The sequence below is a fragment of the Cicer arietinum genome, chromosome 1 (genome assembly GCF_000331145.2).
Source record: "Cicer arietinum cultivar CDC Frontier isolate Library 1 chromosome 1, Cicar.CDCFrontier_v2.0, whole genome shotgun sequence".
Lineage (NCBI taxonomy): Eukaryota > Viridiplantae > Streptophyta > Magnoliopsida > Fabales > Fabaceae > Cicer > Cicer arietinum.
Genome location: NC_021160.2, coordinates 3,662,690 through 3,675,883, shown reverse-complemented (window position 1 = coordinate 3,675,883; position 13,194 = coordinate 3,662,690). Strand labels below are relative to the sequence as shown.

The 13,194-nt window shown below is 21.9% G+C and overlaps 1 protein-coding gene across 1 annotated transcript; it reads left to right on the top strand.

Annotated features, from left to right (window-relative positions):
- The first annotated feature begins 8,598 nt into the window (after positions 1-8,598).
- LOC101495032 (GDSL esterase/lipase At1g29660-like) lies at positions 8,599-11,141 on the top strand. Its single transcript, XM_004485903.4, has 5 exons — positions 8,599-8,911; positions 9,343-9,467; positions 10,010-10,252; positions 10,335-10,572; positions 10,657-11,141. The coding sequence occupies exons 1-5, from the start codon at positions 8,638-8,640 to the stop codon at positions 10,878-10,880; spliced, it is 1,104 nt and encodes a 367-aa protein (XP_004485960.1). The 5' UTR covers positions 8,599-8,637; the 3' UTR covers positions 10,881-11,141.
- Positions 11,142-13,194: the final 2,053 nt, after the last annotated feature.

Here is a 13,194-nt window from a genome sequence, read left to right as displayed (position 1 = left end):
TTTTAAATTTTTTTATTTTTGTTTTTTAAACTATAAAATTTTTTACTCCCTCCAACATGTAAAGTGCGGGATTTTGACATGAATATCCCTTTTTTTTTCTTTTTAATTTCAAAATGCCATACTTTGAAAAAAAAAATACAGAATTGCCCTACTTTTTTGCTCCACTCACTGATCGCAATCTGGGGATGCGACCATCTACTATATATATATATATATATATTTTTTTTTGCCATTTTACTAATTTTGTTAATTATTATTTAATAAATTATAAATAATTAAAATATTTAAAAATTCAAAAAACTATTAATAACATAAAATATATTAATAAATAATAATAATAATTTTAATAATGTTTTAAATTTTAATAAAAATAATAATAGTCATAATAATAATAAAGTAAATTATATTAATAAAATAAAATTAATTAAATTGAACCAATAAAACACGTTAAATTAAAGAAAAAATACTGAAGGACAAAATGTACATTCAACACTTTAAAAAAAAAAATTTAAATGATTTTTTAACTAAATAATGAAGTTACAAATTTATCAAATCAATTTGTCGTTTTACATTTTATTCAATTCTTTGAATAGTGAGAGATTTTGACACGAATATCTCTTTTTTTTCTTTTTAATTTCAAAATGTCCTGCTTTAAAAAAAAAAAAATATAGAATTGCCCTACTTTTTTGCCCCATTGCTGATCGCATCATCAACACAAGGTCGCATCCCGGGGATGCCACCATCTACTATATATATATATATATATTTTTCCATTTTATTAATTTTGCTAATTATTATTTAATAAATTATAAATAATTAAATTATTTAAAAATTCAAAAAACTATTAATAAAATAAAATATATTAATAAATAATAATAGTAATTTTAATAATATTTTAAATTTTAATAAAAATAATAATAGTAATAATAATAATAATAAAGTAAAAAATACTGAAGGACAAAATATATCAAATTTATATTTTATCATTATTATTATTATTATTATTATTTTCATTAATTTTTATTTATTAGATAAGAAAAATAGGAGGAAGTTGTTATAATAATTTGCCAAAACAAAAAATAGGAGAATGTTGTTATAAGAATGTGTCAAAATAAATAAGGTGTTCCTTATATTTTGCCGATAAAATAATTTCTTAACTACCTCTTCTTGTTTAACTTCATTTTTTTTCCTCCAATATAATGTGTTTTATTTTGCTTTATTAATAGTATTTTGATTTTTTAATTATTTTTAATTTATTAAATAATCAATAACTCAATTGTTAACAAAAATAATATTAAGTGTTAATTTACCAGCAAAATAGGATTATGTCGGATATCTGGTTGTACTAAACATTGTCCAAGCTGGCACATCTACTCAAAATTGATGTATTTTTTCCTTTTGATTTAGTGCAATTTTATTTTAATGTATTAATATAATTTTCTTATTATTAATATTATTATTATTATTGTGATTATTATTATTAAAATTATTATTATTATTTTTCTTTTTTTTAATATATTTTTTCTTTTAATAGAATGTATTTTTATTTTATTTTATTAATAGAATTTTCTTTTTATTATTATTATTAAAATTATTATTATTATTCTTTTTATTATTATAATTATTAAAAGTTATATAATATTATTAAATTTATTATTATTATTATTTAGGCTAAATTACCTTTTGATTTAATGCAATTTTATTTTAATGTATTAATATAATTTTCTTATTATTAATATTATTATTAGTATTGTTATTATTATTATTAAAATTATTATTATTATTTTTCTTTTTTTTAATATATTTTTTCTTTTAATAGAATGTATTTTTATTTTATTTTATTAATAGAATTTTCTTTTTATTATTATTATTAAAATTATTATTATTATTCTTTTTATTATTATAATTATTAAAAGTTATATAATATTATTAAATTTATTATTATTATTATTTAGGCTAAATTACATTGGTCTCTTAACTTAATTTCAGGTAACGTTTTAGTCACTTATCTTTTTTTTTTTTCCCGATTTAGTCATTTATTCCTAATAATATCAAATAAAGTATGAAAATATGAGTTTATTTGAAGATTTGCGTTACGGATTTGATGAAATTTGTATTATATTGAAGAATATAATTAATTTTATGAGTTTTGATTGAATTTTTGTTTAATAAAGGATAACGTTGTTGAAATTTTAAAACATAAAATATCAAATTGTCATTTAAAATTAAAATAGAGGACTAAGTCGGAAAAAAAAAATATAAAGGACTAAAACGTTACCTGAAATTAAGTTAAGGGACCACAAATGTAATTTAGCCTATTATTTATAATAGTATTTTGAATTTTTAAATGTTTTAATTATTTTAAAATTATTTAATAATAATAAATATAATTTACCCAATAACAAATGCAAATGGCAAAAAAAGAATTAAGAGGTCTAGAAGGTCGCATCCCCAGGATGCGACCATTAGTTAACATGAAATTTTTTCTTCTTCAGCAGGTCGCATCCCCAGGTTGCGATGAGCAACTGGAGCTAAAAAGTAGGACATTCTTGTATTTTCTTTTAAAAGTATGACATTTTGAGATTATAATTTTAAAAAGAGGATATTTCCATCAAAATCCCGTAAAGTGGAACCAATAATTAGTGAACTTATAAAATTAACACCGATAATCATAACTCACAATCCCTCACATACTATTTTTTTAACAAGACACAAATATTGTCTATTTAATTTTTCAGGCACACTTAGATATTATGATTAGCCGTAAAATTAGTTCCACCAAAATTTATACTTCCCACAATGAGAAAATTTTCATAAGGAAAGAATAAGACATAATTTATCTAATTGTAATAAAAAAAATGTGTTTCATTGACACATATTATGTATAAATTAGACGAAGAAAATAAATTGTGAATCAAAGCAAAGAGAACAATCATAGCAAAAACACGTGCAATTTTGAAACGTATAACATACGTTTAAATCTAAGGGAATTATTTATTCATTATATTTACTTTTGATTTGTACTATAACTTGTGGAAGAATCCGTGCCATGCACATAAAATTATTCTTAATTTAATTAAAAATTTGTGTTTTTAATTAAACTTATTGTTAAAAATTTTAAGTGAGGGACTCAATAGTTAAATAAATATGTATTTAATTATTATACTTAAAAATTAAACAATAATAATAACAACAATTTATTGGTAAACTATATAAATAGTGTGAATAGTATATGATAATTAAACAAAGCAAAATGGTTAGTCTAACAAAAAAACAATTTAACAGAATAAAATGGTAGCATAATTTTATTTTTGGTATGAAACAAAAATTGATAAACTAATAAACATAAAAAAAATTGATATATTTCAATTATATATAATATATCTATATTCACCAAAAATAATTATAATTATAATTATATATATATATATATATATATATATATATATATATATATATATATATAAAGCAAACCATTTGTTAATCTTTGAAGGAACACTTGATATTTATTTCAAATTTGCAGTTCTTCATGTATTAGCATATAGTGGGCGCAAGTTTTATTATTAGTTTTTTTTTTTTTATAAAAAAACCATTCAATTATTTAGTTGTTGACAAATTAAAATAATTGGGGTTAATTAAGTTACAGCCACTCATTTTTTAGTGGATATAAATTAGTATCTTATACTTTTATTTGTACTAAAAACTAATTCTTTTTTTATAAAGTTATTTAAAATGAGTGAATTTTTTGTTGTTGTTCTCTTTTGTAAACAAAAATTTAAGTTTGACTCTTCTTCTTCATCTATTATAGTTCATCTATTATAGAGATGATTTAAGGTTATTTTTTTTTATAAGAAATAATTCTTTTAATTTATTTTATCCGTTTATTTTATTTAAATAAATGATTTTTTTACATATATTTAGTTTTGTTTTTCTTTTATCTTTTATATATGATTTGATCATGAATGAGACATTTGGTTTGTTCCTCGTCATGTTGTATGGCATATGTTGTTTTCTTTATTTTATTGGTATTATATTTTAAATAAAAGATTTGTGAAAACTATTATCAATTTAAGCACCCTCACAACTTTATATTAACAATAACAAATATTTTAAATAGAAAACTCAATTACACTTTATGATTCTACATCAACCTTTACCTAAAAAAAATGTTATTATATAGTATTTGTCACATAACACATTTCAATTAGTGTGATATATATTATATAATTCACTCGGCATAACACATATTTCAATTACGAAATGCTTTATTATTATAATTAGGAGAAGAATATGGAGATGATTTCCCGGGTAGTTTGATAGTGTATACAACTTGGTTGAGCTAAATATTGTAATCATATGTTTATGTTTCATTTTGAATTGGATATATTATAAATGCCGGGTTTCACTTTTCACAAAATTAAGCTACACCGTCTTTTTGCAAGAACACAGTATTCCACCATCGATCATCATTAATAACCTCATCAAATTTTGCTAAAACAACTCTATTGAATTCTTATTATTTACACACACACAAAATAATAATTAAGTTAATCAATAAAAATCTTGTTGCATGGAAATTTAATATATTTATTTATTTATTTTAGAAGAGATAGTAAATTTAATATTTAAATCATACTAATTAATAAACACCAACTTCTTCAAAATCTCTTCATGCATATTAATGTGAGGGGAATTACAAAACATAACCCTTGTGCAAGTGAATCAGTATTTTAAATAAAACAGATGAAGTTTCATCAAAAAACATAAAATATAGGTGCATTTTTTTAATAAATTTAACAAATATGAAGTGTAAAGTTGTGTTTGCGAAAAATTGTTGACCATTTATTTATTTTTCTCTAAATATTATGAGTTGAAAATTAAATTAGTTAATGAAAACATTTGAAGCACTGCATTTCCTATGATTAAATAAAAAAATCAGTGATTCAACCACAAACTTTTTATAATAGTTCATGCTCATCAACTTAATCTTCGAAAAGTTATAATTTGAAGCACTGCATTTCCTATGCAATAAATTAAATCAAATTGTATCAAGATAAAATACATTATAATTATATTTACGAATATAATAAATTATTAATATCATAATTAAATATGAATTTTTAAACGTTAATAATGTAAAAATTCATATTTAATTCACTTTTAATTAAAACTATTATTGTTAAATTTTTATAAGGAGATATTTGTAATACTCTAAATATAACTTCAAAAAATTATTTAAATATTTAAAGGATACGCATTATTTTACTTAAAAACAAAAATAAAATTAATTACTAAAAAGTTAAAAAATAATTTACACGACTAGAAACAAAATCTTGAGATTTTACACTAACTCAACAACATTTATATTAATTTTGCACCATCTGTTTCTCATAAATCACATTTGTAATATTAGTAAAACATATTATATAGACTTACAAAAAAAAATGTTTAAATCTGATTATCATGGCTTACAGCATCAATAAAAACATTATTAGAAGACAACTTACTAACCAAATAATTGTGGCCAAAAGCATCGGTAAAAACATTAGTTTATGGTGTAAACCAATACATATTGACTGGAACGTTTTAGATATTTTTTACATTTGTGTTGATTGTGAAAATGATTTTGTATTGGCTACACAATGGTGTATAAGAACAAGTATTTGCATCAATATCAAATAACAAAATTATGTAGACAGTCTCTTCTTGAAGTTATTCCTAATTAAACTTGTAGATCAATTAATGTCTTGCTTATGGTGACAACAATAATTTTTCGCGGTACAAAAACAATAAAAAGTTTGTTTTAAATAAAATTTTAAAACGTTAATCAACGATTTCGTTATACCTTTTCAATCAATAACGGAAGGCGAATGGTGTTGAATGTCTTATTAATGATCTTAAATTTTTTACTTTTTGTTATAAATTTTCTTTATTATCGTAACATATTAACAACGCTCTTAATTTGTTTAATCTTAGTTACAATTATTTTAAGTTACTAAAATTTTCATTACTGTAGTAGCTTATTAATGCTCTCATTTAAAAAAAATTCAGTTACCACAATTTCAATTTTAATATACTCTGTTATTAAGATTCTTAATTTTTCAACTTTCAGTTACAAAATTTTTCGTGTCGAAAATCTTGATTGTTGTATTAAATTATGAATGCTTTTATTTTTTAAGTTCGGTTAGAAAACACTTTATTATTGTAACTGATTATTGATGTGTTAAATTTGTTTATTTATTCAGTCACAAAAATATTTATTATTTCAACGACTTATTAATACTCTTAATTTTTTTTTATCTAAGTTACATAATTATTTATTATTAAAATAAATTATATTTTTTTTAATATATGATGTAAATATTTATGCAAGTATTTAAGATTCTAATATGTGGTAATATTCTCACATGTACTTAATGCTTAATGCAATTGAGGTTTTTTAACAGTAACCATTATTTAATAACATTTAAAATCTAGAGAGAAAATTGTACATATGCTCCAAGAAGTTTAATGTCTTTTAAATTGGTTTATTTGGCAATGTAACGGTTTAATACATTTAAAAATAAGAGAAAATAATGCAAATGAGGTCACGTGTGGTAAGCCAATGTTGATATTCTAATTCTTCAAAAGAAATTCTGAAATTTATAGATTATAGATAGATTTATAGGTGGTAACCTTTTTTGTCATATATTTAATGCAACTGATGTTTTTATTTTATTTTTTATAAAGGCAATAAATTTTTAATGTCATTTAAAATTTAGAGAAAAGCTGATATGCTCTCAGCTTCAGTTTAATGTCATTGAACTTATTTTACTTCGCAATGTAACATATTCATACATTTAAAAATAAGGGAAAGTAATATTAGTGAAGCCATGTATAAAAAGCTTAAATTGCTTAGAAATTATTCGATATTATATAGATTATAGATAGATTTTTCTTTAAAGAATTAATGCTCATATATAGGTGCAAAATTTTGGGAATTTTTTTTGAGTATCCTCTTTTTGAAAAAAAAACACATATATATCCTCTTTTAAAAACTATATACGTAAATGCTCCTTTTTTTTTCTTAGTTTAAGGAGGTCCAAGTTCCAAATGGCGACTTCTCACTTGATTTTAAAAATAAAAAATAAATTTCAGTTTTTTTTTTAATTTTTAATAGATAACATAAATATTATATATATAATTAATTAATATAAAAATAAATAAATAGAAATTTTAAATTAAAAAATGTTTTTAGTAAACCTAAGTTTTAAATGGGCATTTTTCATTTTTTTTTTAAATTATTCAGTTTTTATTGAAATAACAAAAGTAATATATATATAATTAATATAATTCATAAAAATAGATAAATAAAATTTTAAATTACGATAAAATTTTAGGAAATTTAAGTTCGAAATTCCGATTTCTCAAAGGTTTTTTTTTTTATAAATGATTTAAATTTTTATTGAAATAACAAAAGTAATATATAAATAATTAATATAATTCATAAAAATAAATTTATAGAAATTTTAAATTCTGATAAAATGTTAGGAAGTCCAAGTTCGAAATGTCGATTTCCCAAAGGTATTTTTTTAAAAAAATTATTTCAATTTTTATTGAAATAACAAAAATTGAAAATAAATTGAAATAAATGTTTTTTTATTTAAAAAAACCTTTTGAAAATCGACATTTCGAACTTGAGTTTCCTAAAATTTTATTGTAATTTAAAATTTCTATTTATCTATTTTTACAAATTATATATATATATATATATATATATATATATATATATATATATATTACTTTTGTTATTTCAATAAAAATTTAAATAATTTTCTTTTTTTTAAAAAACCTTTTGGAAATCGGTATTTCGAACTTAAATTTCCTAAAATTTTATCGTAATTTAAAATTTCTATTTATCTATTTTTATGAATTATATATATATTACTTTTGTTATTTCAATAAAAATTAAATTAAAACTTTTGAAAAATATCTATTTAAAACTTGAGTTTACTAAAAACATTTTTTTAATTTAAAATTTCTATTTATTTATTTTTATATTAATTAATTATATATATAATATTTATGTTATGTATTAAAAATTAAAAATAATTAATTAATTTTTTTTAAAATTAAGTGGGAAGTCGCCATTCCAAATGGCGACTTGTAACTAAGAAAAAAAACGAGCATTTGCATATATAATTTTTAAAAGAGGGTATATATGTGTTTTTTTTTTCAAAAAGATGGTACTTAAAAAAAAAATCTCCAAAATTTTCAGTAAAAAAAAAGTGATGAAACACTGATATTTTGATTGAGTATATAGTATCCAACAAGTAAATCATTTAAAGCTACATTATATTTGAAAATATTTTGAAGTAATTTAAAATTTTAATTTATGGATACTGTATCCAACTTATTTTTATGGGTACCAAAGAAATTCCTAAAAAGAACAGTATAAAATTGAAATCAATTGTGGACCTTATGTGTATATTAAGAAAGTACTAATTATAAAAGTTAACTTGTGAAATCCGTAATCCTTCATTAATTAATACATCGTGTTGACAAATTATCGACAAAAATCCTATATATACAGCTTTCCATTTTGTGATTGATACATCATCTTGATTTACAATACATCATATTCCTAAAAATAGAGAGATGGTTTGTGAGGATAAAAGATGGTTGGTTTTGCAATATATTATCTTGGCTGCATGGTGCATGCAACATTGTGTCCATGGAATAGTAACTCCTCCTCCTCCTCCTCCTTCTCAAGTGCCTTGTCTTTTTATATTTGGTGATTCTTTGTCTTCCGATGGAAACAACAACGATCTTCCAACTTCTGCAAAAGCTAATTACGTTCCATATGGCATTGACTTTCCAGCTGGTCCAACTGGAAGATTTACAAATGGATTTACAACCATTGACGTCATTGGTATTTCATAATTATTTTGCATTAATAACAACTTTTTAAATTGCATTCATCAATTTCTTTCGTATTATATAGAAACTTTGTTCATTTTTTAAAAACAATATATGAAAAAACTTTTTTCATTTGATCATAATTGAAGTTGCAACATTGGGGCCACAATTACGATTGTGAGTTTTAATTTTAATTTGAAGACATGATTGCGGTAAAAATCTTAAACCTAAAACATTGACGGCCAAAGGTTTGGAGGAAATGTTGTACTAATTTAAATATTAATTTTTGGTAAACTCATAAGTTAAGTAAAATTTTATATATATACTCAATTGAACACTTTTGGAAAATGTATACTATAAATAAATAAGTAAATTTATGTTAAGGGCTTCATATATAAATATTTTGTATTTTGTTATCTGAATTTCTATGATTTATCACTGTAGCACAACTACTTGGATTTGAGAATCTGATTCCACCATTTGCAAACCTTAGTGGGTCAGACATACTTAAAGGGGTTAACTATGCATCTGGTTCAGCTGGAATTCTTGAAGAGAGCGGCAAAAATTTGGTATAAATTCAATTATATATATATATATATATATATATATATATGTGCGTGTGTGTGTGTTCGTTAATTTAAATTCACTTTAAGTTTAGAAGATGTATGTTAGCACCTGGTATCTTTTCTAGAATTTTTCAAGAAATTTTGTTTATCATGATCATATATATATTTATATGCACAGCAAGGATGAGTGAGAAGTAAAAAAAACAATAAAAACCGTAGTTAACTTGAACGTATAAATTTGATAGCGTAAAAAAAGTAATAGAAAATTACTTAACTACCCTTGATTTTGAATTATTTTAAAGAACAATGAGTAGATATCTATGTTAATATACCTTTTTTATATTTAAAGTGGTGTTAAATTAGCAAAAAAAGAATTTATTTACGGACGTTGAGTTAAGTAGTAACTCTTATCCATTAATACTTATTTTGTTAATATTAAGTGGAAGAAGAGTTAATTTAAAGTAAACGAATCCATTAATACTTCCTTGTTTAATTTTATAATTGATTTTTGATATATGTTGACAATGTTAATAAATGGTGTGTAGGGTGCAAATATCCCGTTGGGAGAACAGTTAATAAATCATGGAATCATAATTTCTCGAATTGCTACGAAGCTTGGAGGTATCCCACAAACCATACAATATCTAAATAAGTGCTTGTATTATGTGAATATAGGAAGCAACGATTACATAAACAATTATTTCCTTCCCCAATCCTCAACAAGTTATACCTTTAGTCCCCCGCAGTATGCTCAATATCTTGTTAACCACTTATCCCGATATCTGCAGGTATATTTTTTTTTATTCTTTTGTCAATGATGATTTGATTGTTTATATTAATTAATAAAAAAAAAGGTATATTGGTGTGCAGGATTTGCATAGTGTTGGGGCAAAAAAATTCGTCGTAGTTGGATTGGGCCTAATAGGTTGCACTCCACATGCCATCACTACTCGCGGCAAAAATGGTTCTTGTGCTGAAGATGAGAATATTGATGCATTAATGTTTAGTCACAAGCTTAGAGATCTCGTCGTTCAAAACAATAACCTTTATCATGATTCCAAATACATCTTTATAAATAGTACTGCTGGCACCGTTGATAATTCACTCGGTAAACATTTCAATTATTATTATTTTATAAGGGGGAAATATTAATTAAACAATTGATGTCATTGTGATATTTTATTTATTTCAGGTTTTACCGATTTGAATACTCCTTGTTGTCCAGTGGGATCAGATGGGATGTGTATTCCTGGATCAACACCATGCTCTAATAGAAATGACCACGTTTTTTATGATGGATTTCATCCTACAACAGCTTTAAACGTGATCACTGGATCAGTTTCATACAATAGTACTCTTAGTCCAGGAATGACTTATCCAATAGATATCCAACAACTTGCACAACTTGTCATATGACGTCCTCAATTAATCTCACTTTCTTGAATTGCATCAAATAAATGTTTTTATTTACTCAAATAAAAATAAAAATCCTAAATACTGTGTTAGTGATTGAGTTTGACTCTTAGGGTTATTAATTTCTCTATGTAATAATTGATTGTAAACTTGAATTGATTTAAGTAATTTATTTCTTTTCAATGTTAAAGATTTGAAAATGAGTATTTTGATTATATTTATTCTATCAACATTTGAGAGAATATTCTCTTTAATATTTGTTTATATGTTTTTTTTTTTATGAATTTGTATTTGTATTGTTGTCGTTTTGAATCATATTTTTTTATATAAATTAAGATTTATATTTGTAAAAAAAGTTGAATATGATTATATATATATTAGTCTCTGCCACCATTTATCTAACTCACTCCTAATAAATTTTAGAAAATTTATTTTAACATTTTTTATGAGTTAACATTCGAGCTTAATACTCTAAAGTTTATAACTTCACACGCTCTACCAATTAACTACGTACGTTAGATCTAGTTATAAAGTCATAATTCGGTCCACAAAATCATTTTATAGGACTAATAATAAATTAGATGACGTGAGACATACACACACCACACATAAAATATAAATGATATTCCAATGCTTTTCACGAGTGCTCTTGAATGTTGGGGGAGATCTAACTCAATTATTTTTCACAAACGTTGAATAAAATTTACCATAATTATAATTTTAATTAATTATCCACTCTAATTTAAGTTACAGTAATTTTGATTTTTGTTTACTTAGTGATTTTAACTCTAAATATTTTAATAAAAAAAGTGAAATTTTAGGAGTTATTAAGTGATTTGATTGTACAAAAAGGAATATATGATTTGGTGTGATAACGGAGTTTGGATTTTCTCCATATTTAGCTATTTATTTTTTTATTAATTATTTTCTCTATCTCTTTCTTCAATTTGACAGAGAGAGTACATTTCAATGATAAAGAATTTATAAATTTAATTCTATCGGTCAACAAAATAACAACTAACATATTTATTATTTAAGAAAAAGGAGAACTTTAAGAAATTAATTAGGTTAAAAAAAATGATTGCAAGACCTTATTTACTTAATTCACTTTTTAAAATAAAAATCTCGTATAAAACTAGTGTAATCAAAATCACAGATAGTTTAAACCAAAATGATTAAAAGCGTAGTTAATTTTTTTTTTTTTTACTTTTGTCTAGTTAAACTTAAAATTCACAATTTAGAGGTATTAAGTTTGAATATCTAAGAATATAGATATAGTATCCAATCTAATAATTTTGGCATTTAACTATTGATCTAAGTGTTATGATAATTTTATTTGCTAACAAAGAAGATGATGAACTCATGCAATGAACAATTATTTGTGTTTTCATAAATAATAAGAATGACAAATAATTATTTTCATTAAAAATATAAATATTCTGAATTAGCATTTCATTTTTTCTTTATCACATTAATCTATTTTATAAATCTCATATTTTTTTATTAATAAATTAAAATTAACATAATTTAAAAAAAAATCACAAAATAAACTGGCTTAATAAAGTAATGAGTCCTTTGTTATAGATTGTTAAAACAGTGGTTTTAACTTTATAGTTTGAAAAAAGTTTTTTTTTTCTTTTTTTTTTTTTTTTTATGAAAAATTACTCAAAAATAGTATTTCATCCGTATTAAAATAATTAAGTCATTAAAATAATTGAGTCATTAGATCATTTAACACATATTAAAAAATGAAGTATTAATGCATTATCAATATCTTAAATGTATAATAAACAATATTGCATTAGAAAAGTATGTGTTTGAATTATAATTTGTACTTTTAAAAAAAATCTCATTTTACTAATATGCTTTTACTTGAACATAAATTTTCTTTAACGTAATTTATTTTTGAATATTTTTTTATATAATAAAATTTGTTTGAATTATATAATCAAATGTATTTTTAAATGTATATTTATTAAAAAGATATATATTTTTTAAAATTATATTTGTAATTATTACATATAGTAGAGGATAAATTGCGAATGAATCATACAAACGAAAAATGAAAAATGCAAAAGCATCATAGTGATACTTTTGCTTAAACATATTTTTGAGACAAAATTAAGTTTACCAACATAATTTTAATGAAATCGAAATAAAAATTTTATCGTTTAAAATTTATGTTTTAATTGGAAAACAAAAAATCAAACATATTTATACTTATAAAGTACAATTGAAAATTAAAATAGTCAATTATTTTAGGATTATTTTTTTATAAATGAATCATTTTTTTGGATGGAGAAAATATAAGTTACTC